Source organism: Anas acuta, chromosome 1 (assembly GCF_963932015.1).
Source record: "Anas acuta chromosome 1, bAnaAcu1.1, whole genome shotgun sequence".
Lineage (NCBI taxonomy): Eukaryota > Metazoa > Chordata > Aves > Anseriformes > Anatidae > Anas > Anas acuta.
Window position 1 is genome coordinate 192804683 of NC_088979.1, and position 19967 is coordinate 192824649.

General features: G+C 37.8%; 1 protein-coding gene across 16 annotated transcripts in view; it reads right to left on the reverse strand.

Annotated features, from left to right (window-relative positions):
- Nucleotides 1-19967, reverse strand: part of MAGI2 (membrane associated guanylate kinase, WW and PDZ domain containing 2) — a 758260-nt gene that overhangs the window by 241034 nt on the left and 497259 nt on the right. For 15 of the 16 annotated variants that reach the window (XM_068669894.1, XM_068669893.1, XM_068669891.1 and 12 more), the window contains exon 5: nt 10934-11147. In XM_068669894.1, the coding sequence (XP_068525995.1) occupies nt 10934-11147 (214 nt within the window). Of the gene's footprint in view, nt 1-10933; nt 11148-19967 lie in introns of those variants that run through there. The other variant, XM_068669901.1, reaches the window with a different exon arrangement.

The following is a 19967-nucleotide window of genomic DNA, read 5'->3' on the forward strand; positions in this document are numbered from 1 at the left end:
CTGGCTGCAGAGACAAAGATGATTCACAGATTGTTCCTTATGGTTTTAAAAGAGCAAAATATATGACTACTCTTAGTAATTTTTGCTGTGATATAAAATGGATCTCAAAGCATTTCACAAAGTAAATAAAAACCATCTCCCCTGTTTTATAGGTGGGAAAACGCAGGCACAGAGACATCAAGGGACTGTCTACCACGATTAAGTAAGACAGTGGCAGAGGCTGTGTTAACAGCTGACTGCTGCAAGCTAGCTGGACGGTGTTTTCCTTACAAGACCACACAGCAGCAGAACAAACCATCTCACCAGCCCTGAAAATCCCCTTTACATTTCATGAATAGGCTTAAAATGAGTTTTCAGGCTTCTGTAAAGACAGGTGGCAAGCTGAAAATTAGCCCAATTCAGCATTATTGTTTAAAAGTTAATTATTTGAATTATATCCTTCCATGTTTTTGTTGAATCCAAGAGCAACAACAAGCAAAGAGTTATGCTTCCTTTCAGCATAAAAGTGGCTTTCATAAAGCCAGTAGGACCAATGCCTTACAGCTTTGTGCATTGAGGCCATTCCAAACAAAACCAAACCCAAATTATTTTATTTTATTTTATTTTATTTTATTTTATTTTATTTTATTTTATTTTATTTTATTTTATTTTATTTTATTTTATTTTATTTTATTTTATTTTATTTTATTATTATTTTTTTCCAACAGGGGAATGATCCTTCAGTCTGCAGCAACATTTCAGAGAATGAAGATAGCATATCATCTAGATCAGCTCGAACAGCACTTAATCTCCTCTCCTGCCTGTCTCTCAAATCCATTCATCCACTTAGAAAAAGGAAAATTTGTCCACTGGAACTTTTCTCTGTAACATGCAAAGGAGCAAAGTACCTTTCAAAATTATCTGTATCATCTTTACACATTTCCATGCCTGCTCCCTTGCTCTGCCTCTCTACTTTATCATTCATACAGAACATTTATGGTATCTCTTGTAATAGGACTTTAAATACAGGTGTTCTTTAAAAGACAGGTGTTCCAATGCAGGGTGAAAACCTCTGAAGACTGTCCCTATCTGAAAGAATGCATAATCTACCCAGCCTGTCTTCCAGCAACTCTACCACTCCATCGGCGTTGTCCTTAGAGTTAATTGTGTCTGTTTATCAACCAGGTACACAACAAACACTCCTACAAAGAGCACAGATTTGATTACAATTGTTCTGCTCTCAGTAAAAGAGGGAAATCACAGAATCATAGAATCATTAAGGTTGGAAGAGACCTTCAAGACCATCTGGTCCAACCCTCCCCCTACCACCAATGTCACCCACTAAACCACGTCCCTAAGCACCACGTCCAACCTTTCCTTCAACACCCCCAGGGATGGTTGCTCCACCACCTCCCTGGGCAACCCATTCCAATGCCTGACTACTCTTTCTGAGAAGAAATGTCTCCTCATTGCCAACCTAAACCTCCAACAACTTGAGGCCATTCCCTCAAGTCCTATCCCTAGTTACCTGTGAGAAGAGGCCGACCCCCAGCTCCCTATACCTGCCTTTCAGGTAGTTGTAGAGAGCAATAAGGTCTCCTGTGAGCCTCCCCTTCCCCAGACACAACAACCCCAGTTCCCTCAGCCACTCCCCATAGGACTTGTGTTCCAGGCCCCTCACCAGCTTCATAGCCCTGCTCTGGGCATGCTCCAGGGCCTCCATGTTCTTCTTGAAGTGAGGAGCCCAATAAGTAGTCCCACATTACAGTGTAGTGGTTTGGTGTACATTTCTACTTCTGTTCTACAAAGGAGATGTATTTGGCAGGGTCCTCTTCCAGCCTCCTTTGTGCCAGCTTTCAAGTTGCAGGTTTTGGAAAGATATCGCTCTTCCCATAGGCTGTGCTGTGCTAGCACATCCGGTGTTCAGAACAACCTCCTGTTATCTGTCCTCTAGCAAGGACTAGAATTGGGGTTAGCCAGCTACACAGACACAAAAGAGGCAGCTTCTTCCCCACATGGATAGGATAGGATACGAATAAGAGGAAGAACAAAAGCTTCATGGCATTGGCTTGCTGAATGTCCCAGGCTGCAGGGACATCTCAGGAAAGATGCCACCTCCCCTGAGCTCTAGGGCTCTGCCTCTTCCCTTTTCAGCTCTGCAATGGACTAGAATTTGTAGAAGCTAAAGGGAGACAATATTTAGCTTCCAAAGAGTTCTTAATCCAATTAAAAAAAGCCTTGATGTGAAAGCTTTAACAATGGACAAGAAGACAGAAGGAACAGTAAAATGGCCAAATTAATATCAATGGCAAAAGTAACTTTAACACATATTTGATGCATAAGATGTACACACTTTAATATTTCTTAAGCACTAAAAATCCTGTGAAATGCACAGTGTTTTTTTTCCTGTTTGCCTTACCACTAGATCTAATCATGTGTGTCCTTCTTGGGAGTCTTATAGACAGACCAGAAGGAAAAGGGACTGGGGATTTGCAGATTAGTTATGAATGAGTTGCAGATGAATAACAGTAAGCAGTTGTGGAATAAATGCACAAAAAAGCAGTTGAAGCAGTTGTCACTGGCTGAGTAACAATGAAGTGATGCAGCAAAAGCATCCTGTGAGAAATACAACTGTGGCTTCACCAGTGTTTTCCACTGGCCACTGTTCCTTTACTCAGCAATAACCATACCTCATTATTAAAGGACAGGTTTAGAAAGGCCATGCTTACACAATTTCCATCATCTTGATTAATGGTTAGGATGACTGTGCTGAGAGATGGATGCTGGAAAATCAACCAGGTATGCCTTAGAATCTACCTTAAAATCAACAAATTCCTAATTTTCAAAGCAGTGAATGAAGGATCTCACCGTTTTTGCTTCATGCATGTGAAGCATGGGAGTAGCATAACATTTTAAAATTCATCTTAATTTATTACCTGCTGTACAAAATAGAAACAATTTTAGGCCTGAGGTATATTGTAACTCTGAAGAACAACATAAAAAAACAAAAACAAATAAAACCCAACAAATCAAACCCAGAAATGATTAACATTGTAGCCAAAAGTAAATTCAATAATTATCATAACATTAATTTAAATCTTCATTGCCGAGTACTCTATCACCTAGCAGTAATATCTTATTGCAATCAGTATCCTCTAGTATCAATTACAGACAATTCTAAACTTATGTAAAAAAAGATTTTTCAGCTGATTTAAACAGAGTAAAAGAACTCTCAAAATATTTTCCAGAAACACTGACTCAACCTCTTGCTCTTCTACAGCTTCTCTTTGTAAGTCTGCTTTTAAAATTTTGCAGACTCTTTATGTCCAAGATACAAGAGCTAAGTACTAGCACCAGAGCTTCTCCAGAAATCTCACTGGATATTCACCCATACCACTAGGAATTAAAAAAGGAAAACTGAAAAACCTAACCAATCAAACAAGAAAACCAACAGTGTGAGTGTGGCTCTTCTATATAATAAGATATATAATAATATAACAATATATTATCTCAGTATCATAATTATTTGTTACACAGTATATTAACTTAACGTTTTTAATATGATGGATTTGTGTTAGCAATCTGTCAGTTTAAGGCACCTTGATAGATAAAGTTTCCTGTACTAACAAAGCCTTCAGAAAATCTCTTGAAACATATTTGAATGGAATATAGAAAGCACTTACTGACAGTAACAGCTTTAATGTCTTTTGAAAACACTGCAACCTATTCTAGATTGTGACTCTTGCAAGGTATGTAATTTGCACGTTATTGTGAGAGGCATTTCAAAATGGGTATTTACCAAAGTGCTGCTTAAGTGTATTTGGGGACAGCACATATGAGTTTGTTTGGGTTTTTATTGTAAATACATTACATTCAAGATGGTCCTCAATATAGCAGCTTGAGCAAAGAAGAGTATATGAGACAGAGAAAAACAAAGTGCACTGACTTCCAAATTAAAATTCTTACTCTTTTCCTCCTTTTTTTTTTATGCCCAGGATTTGTACATCTGCAGAGCTTTTCATACAGAACAACAACAATTTTCAAATAATTTATATATAGGGGGATAGTGGCAGGAGAGCAGAGCAATAAAATGGTAGTTTTGCAATTCATCCTTTGTGGGTTGTTCCCCAAAATTCTTGCACATATGTAGGGACAGATACAGAAGGGAATCCTCCTCTGGCTATGATTTGAATGAGAGCAGCTATGACTGCTAATTTGTGTTGCACTTCACACTGTCGGTCTTTGTTAGGTGTGCAGGGAGTATGAGGTCCTTAAGAGATGCAAGTCTGAGGATGCCCATCCTGTGAATTCCAGATGGCCTTGGGCCTTGATAAGCACTTATGTACTTGTCTCAAACACAGTGGTGGTGCCTCTAGGCATTTGTAGGAGCAGAAGATGCATATGTAAGATTTCTGAAGGAATATATAAATGCCTAAAGTCTTCTATGGTGATTTCTGCTAAGACACTCTTTTTGACTTAGACAGCTAGATTCTGACAAAGAATGGGCTTTATTTCATGTGACTTCAGCCATCTGGAAATTATGCAACTAATTGTGTAGGATTCCTGTCTACTCAAGGGAGAGGCACCTATACAGAATAATTTACCTTACCTGTCTTAGGGTGGGACTAGGGACTTAAACATATGCTCTTAGTATCATATGTGTCTCTATGCTGTCTCTCAAATGGCTTCCAGCTACCACACAGTAAGGGCATTGGGTTTGTGTCCAATCTGCCAAGCGCATGCAGATGGCTTGCGCTATTACTATACATCTACAGTAATGTTTTGGCTCAGATCAGGATTCAAGTGAGTCTCCCAGATATCTTCATTTTCACACTGAGCATCCTCCCAACTGTTAATCTTCTTTCACTTGAATTTAAACCAGATGACACACCTCAAGAGCTCACTGCAAAGAGCCAGTGGATGTGGATGCTGGATCATCAGCTGGGTCACAGCACCAAGCGTTTCAACACCATCAGCAGCAGACACTCCACAGTCTGCTGATATTTCTAATGTAGATATGGACAGGATTTAGATTCAAAGGAATTCACAGTAGTTTTAACTCAAATCATGGTGATGAACTGAATCCCTGCCAGGGTTCAAAGTCAATTAAGTGCACTCCTCGAGGTCAACTTTCTTTTTAGTTTTGTCTGAAAGGAATCCAATTCATGTACTCTAAGATGTGAACCAAACCACAGTGAGTGGAGACAAGCAGATTTTCTTCAGAAGAGTACTACTGACAAAAATTTACATGCTACTGCAGATGCATCCTTGAATATCCTAAGGTGTCTTTACTGGTAAAAGCACCTACATTTAGGCAGACAAATTTTGCCCTTATCTTAGAACAGGACAAATCAGCTTCTGGAGGTAATTATCTCTCTCTATTGACTGCAGAAAAAGTCTTGGCAACTGGTTTATACTAGATACCTAATGCTATGTGGCAAGCCAGGTGAACTGAATCTTCTAGTTCATTAAATGCAAATGAGGTGAAAAAATATAATACCACTACAGATGTCAGAGGAAAGGTGTTGAAAGAGGAGTTCTGCAGAGCAGCAGAGACATTTGGGGGAAAGACAAGAAATTAGAAAGCGAAGAAAGACAACCGGAGTTGAGCTGGCAGTTTGGCCTGGATGTCAACATAGATTAAAAAAAAAATCAATTGAGAGCAAAGGAAATATATCACTAGTACAGATTGAGAATGTATTTAGAACATAAAAATACAAGAGAAGAAAAAAAAATCAGCATTCCCCAAGTTCCTTCAAGTTCTTTCCAGTTCCGCCATTTCCTCATTCCAAAGTAATTTGTCACAAGGCAAAAAAATGGTTGAAGAAATTGAGAGTGATCTTTCCTGGTGCTTGTCTCACTGCAAGTCATACTGAAAATCAAAGACTGTATGTGATAGTTGCTATGCCAAAACTAACCAATTCAGTACACTATACAAAGATGGAAAAGGAATTATGGACTTTTACGATCAAATTCACATGAGCTCTGATGATTCATAACTGTCCAGACAATAAAGTCACACTGATACAAGACAGCTTGTTTCTCAAAGATGAGGAGTCCTGCCAGAAGTCAATATTTAAACAGAAAGTGAAAAAAAGTCCTTAGAAGGTTTATCTAAGTTGCTAGTGAATTAAACTATCAGAAATAAACACGAAAATAAAACACGGTGATGATACATTGATTCATAACATAGTTGCAAAAGAGCCAAGCTAGCTCATAAAAGATTGGGCAGTTGTTGCAGGATATGGAAGTAATCTTAAGCAGAAGTATACTGCACTTTTAGCAGTACTTTTAGCGTCTTCTAGTATGAAAGATAAAGGTATCAAATGTAATCGTGTAACCGGTTAGTGTTAACTAATATACCCTCCTATTTGATGGTGAAATGATGGAGCAAACAGGAATCAAAATAAGCATGATGTTAGGATAAACATGCTATTCTTGCAATCAAAAAACCTTACCTTAAAAATTATTAAGAAGAAATACTGATCCCACTGAAGTCAGTAGCAATATTCTTAGAAACAAACTGGGTTAGTTTTTTTTACTTTTCCAATTTGTAGCTTTACTTCTTTTCAGGTAACACCTGAAATAGTATCAGCTATATTCAAAACCTTAATGGCTGTTTTTTACTGTGAAGAGGAGAGTCCTTGGCAGAGACCTATATTATAGCTGTTTTGTAGTCTTTTATGGTGCTCTCATAAAAAAAAAAAACTTTAACAACTAAAGAGATACTACAACAGGTCCAAAAAGCAATGCTGACTATAAGATCAGGGAAGTAGTTGTTAATGGAGGAAGAAACTTTGTATCTGTGAGATATACTGGAAAGTGGTTTGGTAAACCTCATATGGCCAAATTCTCCTAAAAATTATCATCAGGAGTCAAAGAAGATGATCCTTTATAGATGCATTACAAAAATTTAAGTTTATTTTAGACTTTCCTCCACTAAGAAGACAATCAGTATTCTAGAATTATGAAAAATTTGCTTTGAATGGCAAGGTAAATAAGGTAAATAGATTTTGTTATGGGTTATGTAATCTCCTCGACAATATTCATTAGTACTTAGTTGTAACTCAGTTTGATGACCTGTAGCTCTTCACAGTTTAATGTCTTACTCTCCCTGCACCCCTTCCAGAGACCTCTACTCCATAAGTGGATAGAGGGCTGGAGAAAGAGGCAAAATCAATTCTATATTTTGGAAACAAATATCATTAATAATCATAATAGACCATCTGTATGGGATGAACTGTGACGTAATGATGGAATTGATGGATTTTGAGAGCTGGTGAATACTGGATTTAAGGGTGACTGCACATGATGGCAGATGCACTGAGACTTGATTCTTTTGTACACCCTTGCACTGGGACAACACGGCAAGCATGAAGTGCCCAAGATCTAAAAGAGCCAAAGTCTCTAGCACATGGTTTAAGAGTAATTGGCAAGGTCAAGTCTGAAGACTATGGGGAATTTCAGACTTTCCTTAACCCTGTGAAAAGGAGAAACTAAAAATCAGTGACAACTACAATTTATTTAAACACACCAAAGTAGGTCTCACTCACCAGCCCCATTTAAATTAGGGAAGAAGGAGAAGAACTGAAGTCTTTTTGGAGGTGTTCCAATTTATATACAGTGTTTTAATTATTGCATGTTCTCATTAGCATATGTTGTAAATGAAAGCAAATGTTGTAGATGGACTCCTATTTGTGTTGTGTGTGCCTGTATTTAAAAATTCAGATCCATATGTAAGGGAGGCTGGACACAGCCCAAGAAATGTACTTAAGTAGATCTTCCTGAAAAACAGTGCTAAGTATTATGCAGTAAGAAGGGATGCTCTTCCTGTTCTGTCTTTGAATGCTAATATAGGTAAACATAGGGTCATGCACTTATGTCAAAAAACGGAAACAAATGAAGAAACAAACCTAGTCATGCTCTGAAATACAACCATCCTCTGAATTATCCAGTGAATCTGGTGACTGATTTTTCTTGTTAGAGCTTGAGGCAGAGGAAATTCCTTACAGTGTGCTTTACAAAATGCTAACTGGGCCATTAATGATTAACAAATAAATACCATCTACAGACAGTTATCTTTCTTCTGAAGACACTCCCTCTCACTGTAAATCTGCCACATTACTTCTGATAGCAGTGTTGATAAATGAACTCACATAGAAATTTTAGAGATCAGTTTGAAGCGAATGAAAATGCTCCCATTTAATCTAAGACCATTAGGTATACCTGTGACAACCTGGAACTTGAGACAGCTTATGGCTTGAAGTCCTTAGGGTTCAAAGGCACAATTCAAAAGAGCCTCAAATAAAGTAATAAAATGTAATAAAAATATGCTGTCTAGTATTCTGGTATGACTTTTTTTTTTTTCTCCCCCCATCCATTATGATCTACACTTAAAAAATGTTTGTTTTTCATGTATTATTTAATAATCTAGTATAATCTTTAATACTGTTCAGGGAAATGTTGTTAGACAAATAGGTTTTTGTTGTCTTTTTATCTTTCCGTTTTTTTTTTTTTTTTTTTTTTTTTTTGCGAAAGCAAATGGAGTCTCTTTATGCCATTAACCAAAGTGACTTGTAAACAAAGAGGCAATTTAACAGCATCCCCGTGGCATTACATTCCAACTTAACCCTGTGAAGACTGAGCAATGTGAAAACTGAAATGATCAAGGAATTGTTACTTTACTGGGATTCTAGTAAATAATTTGGTATTTTTACAGATGTGAGATTATGCTTATTTGCAATTTACATTATTCAAGAATATAATTCCAAAGGCAAGGAGCCCTTACAACAGTCTTACTATCCAGTTTGTACCTCTGACTGATTTCTCTGCTTTACATAACATCCATTTAGTGGAAGTGAATGATGTGCATTGTCAGAATGGTAGTGTAAACCAGAGCTTGTCCAGGAAATGAAGTAAACTGTAACATCAAAGGAATTTGAGAGATTGGAATGGGTACTCTTGTAGAGTGTCTGGGTTATTTTTCTTCACAGTATTTTTTTCAAAATATATATTTATTTCCTATTAAATTGCCTGCCTCGGTGTTTGCCACTCTCACAGCTTGGTGTGTTAGTGACTTGCTCCTCCCTCCACCCCAAACACGTATCACAGGTTTTTGTTACATCATATAAAACAGAAGTACCACGTAATTCAGTCTGCTCTCTGTCAGAACATTCAGTATGAACAGAAAAATTATATATGGTAGTGAGGTAAGAAAAAAACAAAGGTTTGAGCTAAGCCTGAAGTCATCGTATTTCTTCTCTGCTTGCTTGGGCAAAGTTACTATAATTATTTGTTTTCTATAATAAGCATATTTTTGCCCTTTTCATCAGACACTAACGTATTAACAGTTACCACTCTTTTCAGCTTTACATATGCCAGAAGCTATAGTTGGTCATGTCAGTGTTTATGAAAAAATAATGTACAAAAACTTTATTCTTATCATCTGTTTGTGCTTCATGTTATTGCAATAAAATTTTACGTGAAATAAGGGACTTAAAACAGAAGTGAAATAGCCAAATGTTATTTTTACCTACTAGTAGGTAGTAATCAGAATAATGGCTAATGCTCCAAATTGTTTGAGTCAGTTCTTTAAAGTAAACATAAATGTTATTGCTTCCTCTTTTTTTTTTCTCTCTCTCTCTCTCTTTTTTTTTTTTTTTTTTTTTTTTTTTTTTAACAGGAGCCAATATAAGCTCACTCATTTGCTCTGTTCTTACTCTTACTCTGGTAACATGTATTAATAACTGCACTTTGGAAAGTAAGAACTTTCATATACATTCATTCAGTGAGTTGTTGTCCTGGTTTCAGTTAGCACAGAATTAATTTTCTTCTTAGTAGCTGGTGGAATGCTGTGTTTTTGCTTAGGATGAGAAGAGTGCTGATAACACCCCGATGCTTTAATTGTTGCAGAGCAGTGCTTATACTAAGCCAAGGACATCTCAGCCTTTTGCTCTGTCCTGCCAACGGGCAGGCTGGGAGTGCAGTAAGAGCTGGGAGGGGACAGACCCAGGACAGGTGACCCAAACTAGCCAAAGGGGTATTCCATACCATCTGACGTCATGCTAAACAATATATAGGGGTGGCTAGCTGGGGGGAGGGGGGCCGGACTGCTCGGGGTTAGGCTGGGCATCGGTCAGCGAGTGGTGAGCAATTGCATTGTGCATCACTTGTTTGTACATACTATTATTACTTTCCTATTATCACCATTGTATTATTATTGTTATTATTTTATTATTATTTTGTTATTATTATTTTCCTGTCTTATTAAACTGTCTTTATCTCAACTCACGGGCTTCACTTTCCATTTCTCTCCCCCGTCCCAGAGAGGGAGGGGGGAGGGTGAGCGAACGGCTGCGTGGTGTTTAGCTGCCGGCCGGGTTAAACCACGACAGTTGTCTAATTAACAACAGTAACAAAGTAACAACAGGTACTTACAGCTTACCGATGGGGAAAAGTTCGATGGGGAAAAGTTCTACATGTAATTAACCCTACTCATTGTCCACTTATCTCTTTTATCATTTTTAAATACAAAACAGCCTTCCTCTATTGCTTGTTGGGTAGTTTTAGCCTTACTATCTTTCTTTCCTTAAATTCACAAAAGTTCAAGCCTCTCCCCTCTGTCCATAGAAGTGAGGAAGAACCCAGTGACTGAACAACTCTCCCATTGGCATCAACACAGCAAAAAAGCCTTGCTTTGGACAGCAGACACAACAGCTTTACTTGCTGATATCAAAGTACTAAAGTCTAGTTTCCTATCTTAAAAAAACAATATGCTTCAATGATAGTTGGTAATGTAGGGATTACTACCAGCTCTCAGGAGCCTTGACAGCCAGCACATTCCTAGTATTTTAATGAGGAATGCAATGTTCCACTCAACCATACAAACCATGTCACCACCCAGTTAAATACAATACATCTATTACCTATTAGAAGAAAAATTAATAACACTCACTCAATAAAGTAGACTTCCCCTTTTTCTGTATAAGCCATTTCCCAGTTATCAGGTAATGGGCCCAAGTCATCATTCTCCTCCGGTTTTGTCTGCTTTGTTACATCCATATCCTCCTTTGCTTCTTCAGGCTGAGTATATCCTGGTGCAGGGCAAGGTTGGGTAGAAGATATTTCACCTGAGACACCTGTACTCTTCTCTTCATGTTCACTTGATTCTACAAGAGAATAAGAATTACAGGTTTTGGCTATCTATGGCTTTGGCTAATGGTGGATGATTTACTGGATGCAAGTCTTCAAACAATATTTTATGAATTGTAAGTCTTGAAATAAAGAAAAAAAAGTATGTTAGGTTATTACAATGACCCTGATGATGCGTTTATCTGGAACACAATGAAAGAAAATAAAGCAATAAAAACAAATGGAAACAAGAAATTAATAAAAAGTTAAGAAATAAGCCAAAGAGTTATAGCTTGTTCTATCCCAGAAGTCCTTTCAGATCAGGAGGCAGAAGGCAGCCTCATACCCAGCAATGTTACTGACTTGTGTTTCATAACTTTTCAAAATAGAGACTCACAAAGCAAATACCCTGTTTTGTTATGGAAAAATATCATTTTCAATTAAAACAGTAAATGCATTCATTGCTTCAAATAAATCCATAGGTAAAGAAATCAATATGACATTCATTAACTCATAGTAGTCTATTAGACATATATGAACATATTTTGTGATTTCATTACCCATATAATCTGTGGGAAGCTTAATTTTCCACAATTCCAAATGCTTCCTATACCCAGTGGGATTCTGTCTCGTGTCCCAGAACACATGCAGGAGGGAGCTTTCCTTTCCTAAGTCTGTTTTCAGGGTTTGATCTTTCGTTCTTTATATATTTTACTTCCCATAAAGTCAGAAATCCAAAAAAGTGTCATCCAACTACCATTGCGAGTTCCCACAGTCCAGTCCATGTACTTTTAGCTATGTGAGAGTGGTAGAACACAGCAATATTTGTTAAAATGTCTGCTTAATGTAAAAATAAGACAAAACAACAAAGGTACCTCAAAAATTTCAGCTAAGCAAGGAGAGGATGTGCAATATTAAGAGTCTGAATATGCCTTATCCACATTGTTGAACAATGTCTTTACTACTACTAGTTCAAATGAAGGATGCTTGAGAGAACTTGTCCTGCTAAATCCTTTGTCCTTGCAGGTGAATACACTTGGCTGGCTGGTCTACTAGGCATGTGCTTATAGACTGCACTTTATCATATGGCCTATCTAGGTACTATATATTGAAAAAAAAATGGGTCAGGAATATGTTGGTCAGGAATATGTTGCCTCAACGGACAAGAGAAGATCACATCCTTAGTCCCCGGATGCTTGTTCTCTGCTACACTTTGATCTCACTGAAGTAGAGAGACCCCTATATTTGACCAATATGCAACTAAAATTCACAGTTTGAACATATTGACTGAATGATGGGATCCTATTCAACACCAGCTGAAATCTCCAGTGAAATTGTGTTGGATTTACCTGGTCTGGCTGCCAGGTGCCAAATGAGATGCTCTCTCATTCCCCCTCCTCAGCAAGTCAGGGGGAAGAAAATACAATGAAATACTATGGAAGAATTCATGGGTCACGATGAAGGACAGGAATATTGCTCACCAACTACTCTCACAGGCAAAACAGACCTGACTTGGGAAAACTAAATTAATTTATTACAAATTAACAACAGGTTAGGATAGTAAGAAACAAAAACAAAACTAAAAACACCTTCCCCAGACCCTCTCTCCTTAGCAGGCTCATCTTCACTTTCTACCTCCTTCCTACAAGTGATGCAGGGCAACAGGGAATGAGGGCTACAGTCAGTCCCTAACACATGGTTACTCACTGCACCTGCTCCAGTGTGGGGTCCCTCCCGGGGGATGTTGTCTTTCCCAAACTGGTCCCCCACAGGCTGCAGCTACTGCAGCCAAAAACTTTTGAAATAGATCTCAGCAATGTAGTCTACCTTAATGTTGAAGATGGCAATTTTTAAAATAAACTAGTTTATGTATCCAGAACACAGAACTATGCAGACTTGTGTGGAACATGTAGCACATAGAAGACAACTTGTATGAAAAGATCTAATTCGTAATGCTTAAGACAGCAAGAAAAAAAAAAAAAAAACGGTCTACAAAAATGGAGATTTTAATAGACTCAGAGAATTAGAAAGTTTGACATCATGGCAATCATAAGGAAGGGGTTAAAGGACTTCAGGAGAACTGGTAAAGATTAAGTAAACAATACTAAAAGCACAAGCACAAATTGTCCTAACAAAAAAAGAAAAATATTAAGTATAATCAGAGATCATTTTGATTAAGCCCTAATTTTTCAATGGTCTGGTACTTGATAAATGGTTGTACAATATGTAAAAAGTTGATTAAATTGTTAAGCATGAACACAGAAAAATAATACAGGCATATAACAGCAAAGTAGAACAGCTAGTCCAGAAAATGGGATACAGTTAGGGGCATTAAAAGTAACAAGAAAACTTTCTATAAGTACATTAATAATAAGAAGACCAAAAACATATTAATTCCACTATGTGGGAAGGAAGGAAAGCTAATAATACATGACACATATAAAAACACAAAGCAGTTAGTGCTCATTTTGCCTCAGTCACTACTGCAAAAAGATTACCTATGATTAAATGACTAACATAATTAACGCCAGCAATAGGGCTAAAGAACTCAGATTAGAGTGGGCAGAGAACAGGTCAGGTACAATTTAGATGAAGCAGCCATTTTCAATTGGCAGAGACTGATGAAACGAAACCTAGGCTACTGCATGAACCAATGAAGCAGACTCATGGCTAGTAATGACTAAACCTTTGAGACTTTAAAAAGAAAAGAAAGTTAGGAAGGACAGACTGTCTTGGTTTCAACAAAGTACCTATGATTTAGGTATTTAGTTTTATATTCTTAATTTCTAAGCACCTACTGTCCTTCCAGAATAATTTCCTTAATTATGTTGTTTTGCAAAAAGAAGATCAATGAAACTGTAATTTCATGGCTATCTATTTTTAATTCCTAGAAGGATGTTGGAACCAGCAGTCAAATCACCAACATCAACAATATATATATAAGTGTTTATTTGAAATGTGAATCTTTTTGTGGGAGGAAATGAATTTGCAAGAGACATAAATACAAGTTTTGCTTAGCTGTATCCCACAACAGAGCAATAGGATCCACGGGGAGCTGAAGTCACCTTCTCCTTATCTACCACTCCCAAATTTCCCTTCTTTTGGCTTTTCAAAGTATGTTACATCTGCCAGCTGCAAAATGCCACAATCATCAATAAAACTGCAAGATGAGGAACAAATGTTTAGGCAGAAATTCCTAGCAAAAATACTATGTAGATATTGGGATGCATGAGGAATGTTTAAACATTACCCTCAGTCAATAATAATACTATTTGAAAAGGAAAGCAAGCATCATAATAGGTAGGAAATGTAAGCATATTCAATACAGGTCCTTCCACCTTCAGCTACAGTAGGGTTTCAGCAAAAGTACTATACCCAGTTTCAATAATTCTATGGCAAGGAAGGTGGGAACCAGTCCAGAGGGCAGCAACAAAGCAACAAAAATGATCAGAAATATGTAAAAAAAAGTGTGTTGTTGGTTTTTTTTTTTTTTTTTTTTTTTTGAGGGGAAAAGACTGATGGATAGGGAAAGCATTTTCAAATATGTAAAACAGAGATGATACTGAGGTCTCCACATCCCCTGAGAAAAGGATGATGTAACTGCTGATAAATTTGTTGGGTTTGGTTTTCATCTTCTCAAAGTAAAAAAGAGTCTTGTGTTTCAGGCATCTTTGACAGGTTTGTGAGATGTATTCTTGAGGCTACCCACAGTCTGGACCACATTTCTATCACAGGAATGCTGCTGTACAGATTAAATTGAGGACAAGATATGAGGCTACATGGCACATATGACCACAGTAGATCAAATAAATTTGGATCATAGTTGCATCACACACAATGCTAATGATGAGCCCATTGCTCTAATACTGCAAAGGCAAGTTGACATTGCTGTGTCTTAGGATTTTAGCATGATATCTGTAATAGGTGCTCTTTCTCAGGATCTTATTTTCTATAAGTTCAACGAGGTCATATTCTTGGCTTTTGATATCTATATTAACAAACCAACAGAAATAAAAAAGAAAACAAAACAAAAAAAAAGGTGAAAATTAAACCTTGAGAATTAAAAGAAATATTTTGAGCTTGCCTTAGATAGATATTGCTATCCAAACATAGTGAAAAAGAGGAAACAGATGCTTATTTAACAACTTAAAAATATAATTATTTTAAAGCCGATCTCCTGACTTAGTAATTCCTGGAGCATTATTTTTTAATAGTGTGCTTTGGTAATAAAGGAGAAAGCATCCTGATGAATACAACAGAAGCAATTAAGGAAGAATTGCCTAATGCCATTTAGTTTTACACAACGGACATTTTAGTCACTGATTATCTGGAATGCAGCACTATGGTGTAATTTAATCTTTTGCTACATGTGTCTATTCTTCACATATTCCAGGAAGGGTACATATTCACCTTGAAGTTGTTTGGTTGTTTGTTTATTTACCTTTTAATATATATTCATACAAACTGTCTCATCTGTTAAAAAAAAAAAAGTGCTTTAAATGTATAAATAAAGCTTGAAATACTATGGTAACATGCTACTAGCACAAATATTTATCTTCAGATAGCATCAGATATAAAAACAGATCCTAAAAATGTACTATAATATATGTCCAGAAATATTTTCTGTCACTGATAAAAAAAAAAAAACAATTGAGTTTTCATCAAGTGAAATAACCTACTGTCTTATTACAAAACAGATTACATGGCCTAATTTTCAAAAGGAATTTAGTACAATATCTCAAAGGTGAATGTCCTGTGAAGTGACAGAATAGGCTCCAGCAAAGCAGCAGCAAGTTATTGCATATGTGGAATACAATAAACTTTGGGGAAAAGGCAATGTGTATGTTAAAAATAACTACATATCTTTGAATACGGTAAGTCCATCACTTAGTACTCTGACTCCAAATATCAGCAATTACAAATTTTATTGGTTGAGATGATTTATTCTCTCTACAGCTCTTACACAATATATTGACTGTATATTGAACCTCAAAGTGCATAAGTCCATAGGGCCTGATAAGATGCATGCAAAGGCCCTGAGGGAAATGGCAGATGAAGTTGCTAAGCTAGTATTCACCATATTTGAGAAATCATGGCAGACTGGAGAAGTTCCCACTGACTGGAAGAGGTGAAACATAAGCCTGCTTTTAAAAAGGGGAAGAAAGAAGACCTGGGGAACTACGGACTAGTCAGTCTCATCTCTGTGACTGGCAAGATCATGGAGCAGACCATCCTGGAAACTATCCTAAGGCACATGGAAAACAAGGACAACCAACATGGCTTCACTACTTGATCATGCCTGACAAATCTGGTGGCTTTCTGTGGCAGAATTACAGCATTGGTGGATAGGGGAAGAGCAACTGATGTCATTAACCTGGATTTGTGCAAAGCATTTGACACTGTCAGCCATGATATCCTTGTCTCTAAGCTGGACAGATGCAGGGGATTTGATGGTGGATAAGAAATTAGCTAGACGATTGCACTCAAAGAATTGTGGTCAACAGCTTGATGTCCAGGTGGAGACCAGTGATGAGTAGATTTCCTCAGGGGTCAGTATCGGTCTGCCCAGGAAGCCAACCATATCCTGGTCTCCATCAACTGAAGTGTGGCCAGCAGGACGAGGGAAGTGATCGTCCCTTTCTGCTCTGCACTTGTGAGTCTCCACCTGGAGCCCTGCATTCAGTTCTGGAGCTCCCAACAAAAGAAGGACATGGAGCTGTTAGAGAGAGTACAGAGGAGGACCATGAGGATAATCAGAGAGGTGGAGCACCTCTCCTATCACTACACTTCCTGATAAAGAGTCCTTCTCTAGCTTTCCTCAAAAATGTCAATGGATACCAACTTATTTTTAAAAAATCTTATGGCTCTTGGATTCTGTGTATTTTATGTTCTTGCCTCTCACTGCCTTTGTTGTGCAATAATAAAAGAGCAAGCTCAGACTGTTCCCCAGGACTGATGCACCTTGTGTGGTGATTGACGGCACTGGGACTCTAGCCTTTTGCTTCATTATCAACCTAAGGCATGGAATGATCATTTTGAAACTCGATGTCATATCTTATACCTCAATTAATTTGAGCCTGCCAGAACTTTCATTCTCTGGGTGCAATTTATCATTGCTCAAGTAATGTCAGAATAATAGACATACATAAACATTCTTTCAACATTAAAGTGGTTCTTGTGGAGTTTGAATGATAAACACTTAATCAGTCAGAAGTGTGAAGCAAATGTGACGTGACCAACACAGTGTCAGATCATGATGCTGCTTGTGAAGGAGACTGACTTAATTCTCTGCAGACACAAATAGCAAAAACAGTGAAATCTGAATGTCTGACAAGCATGTTGCATTTTGACCAAAGTATCTTTTTACCACTTTTGTCAAGCCATCAGTTTTACAGAAACCTTTGATTTCATTGCAGTGTCCATCACGAAAGGTTTCTCAGGTGCAAGATGTCTCATCTAAACCAGTGAATGGCAGATACCCAAACTAGAACAGCCAGAAGTACAGTAATGCGGGCAATTGTCTTAAGTGTGAGAAACCTAACGCTAACTCTAGACTTGGCCAGCTAATTTATAAATTGTGTTTATCCAAGGCTGCTTCACAGATATTAGGATTTCTCATTTAAATTTAACCATCTAGGCTCCTGTCTAGCTGTCTGATGAATTAGGCATTCTAGTTTGCAGAGATGATACCTTATAATGAGTATCTGAAACAGCTATATTCTCTTACTCTTCCAAAGTGCCTCTTGCACCTTCATATCAAGATAGCATGGACAAATAGCTCTAACAAAGTATAAGGTATATAGGAATATAATTGACTGTGCATTCCATCTCCCTGTAAATACTATTGTATGATGAGAGTGCTTGATTCAGGATGAAGGACTGAATGTGCTCCATCGTAAAATGGCCAAAAACCTCATCCTAAAGTGAGAAGGCTTTCTGTTGTGTTCTGGGCTGAGGACAAGTAACAGAAATCAGAAAGAAAAAACACTTTAGACAGCACAAGTTAACAAAAAGACAATTACATATTGTCTTGAAGATCCCCAGTCCCATATACAGATGGGACAGTCCCATATACAGGTGGGACTGTGTATGGTAAGGTCACATATACAGCTGTCCGAGGGAAATCTGATGGTCTGTGAAGCAAGGTTTTAATGAAAAAATGATTCCTGCTAATAAAGCTCAACAGAGGCACAGATCATCTCAAGAGACACTGAAAGGTGGTCTGAAAAATCAGATCCAAAGCGTAAAGATCTCTGCAACTAAAGATGTTGTCTATTGGTCTGATAAAATCGTGTTTATTGTCTTTGGATTCATCATAGACCTGCTACTGCTTCAGCCTTGCAGTCCTAGGTGTTACAGCAGTCCTCTGCCTTGACAGCACTCTGATACCTCTGGCAGTTAATAAGATGTTAAATCGCTGAGCATCTGTAAAAAATGTATCAATGTTTCAAATGTCCTAATAGCCCTGTATTTAACATAAAAGTGACGCATTTCAAATAGAACACACTTTCTAAAAAAAATGGAAGTAACAAATATCATGCTATAGTTGCTTCTTTGGTAAGAACCATATTGCTCCCTCTACCAGGAATATATAAAAAAAAGCAAGCGAAACAACAAACAATTATTATTATTAATTTTATAATAATAATAATTACTATAATTATTATTAATAATAACAAAATTACACAAATTTAACACATTCTGATTTTCCTGTTTTTTCAAAGATACAAACTATAAATGCACATACATTTTAGACTTTGTCAGCTGACAGAGAAAATGACTGCAGTAACAGGGTCCGTGGGAGCTACCCTCTCCAACAAAGGCAACGCAGCATGTATGTACAGAGCTGCTTTGCTACAATCCCTAAAGTCCTCAATCAGTGTAACTGAACAACAAAACCCTGCTTATGAAACCATGAGAGCCAACACAGGCACTGCTTGTTCTGCTGGCCACACCTACAGGAATTACTTTGTGGGGGGCGAGGAGGGGGAGGAAGAGGGGGCTGTCTTACTCTGATGCTCATGTATTTAATTTTTTAACACAGCCCATGCCAGTGGCTGTTTCTTGGGTGCTGCCTAGTCATTGTTGACACAGAATTTTCCTGGGAGATGCAAGTTGTGGGTGGACAATGCAAGGAGAAAAACAGATAAACATCTCTCCTTGATCCATTTTGGACTGAAGTATACTGCTCTGGAAATTGCTCCTGAGCAATGGTCGGTTATGTAGCACATTTCGAGTAACTGCAAAGAATGATTCTTCTAATGATTTTTGCAATACACATCAGATACCAAATCCTGCCTTTGCTTCTTTCACTGTGGAAGTATCCTGGCAACAGAGCCAGTGCTGATGTTTTATGCAAGGATTTCTGGGTTTCATCCTTTTCTGCTTAGCTGTGTAGGAAAGGCACTAAGTGCCAGAGCATTGCCGGCAGATGCAATCTTGTGCAGAAGGGATGAGCAAGGCTCAGACAGCATGTGACAGTGATGGCCAGGGAGTCACGCTTCATCCCTTTAGTCAGCCAAGGGGGCAGAAGGAGATCCACTGCCCTTCCCTCCCCCCAAGTGCCCTGTCACTGCCTTGGCCATGAGGACGGGTTCTGCACTGGGGATTTGCCTTTAGATGTAATTTTAGGCAACTACAACAGAAAAGCAAGTGGCAAATACATCCATGGTGAGAAGATTTCCAATTCAATATGCTTTCTAATGCAACAGGAGAAAAAAACAAAACTATAGAAACTGCAGTATGAAAAAACCCTTTTTATAGGGCTTAGGAGATTAGGTAGTGCCTTTATTAGCCTGTACATTTATGAAACTCCTTATCTTCTTATCTGTGTGATTGTCACTACAGACTTCTACTTC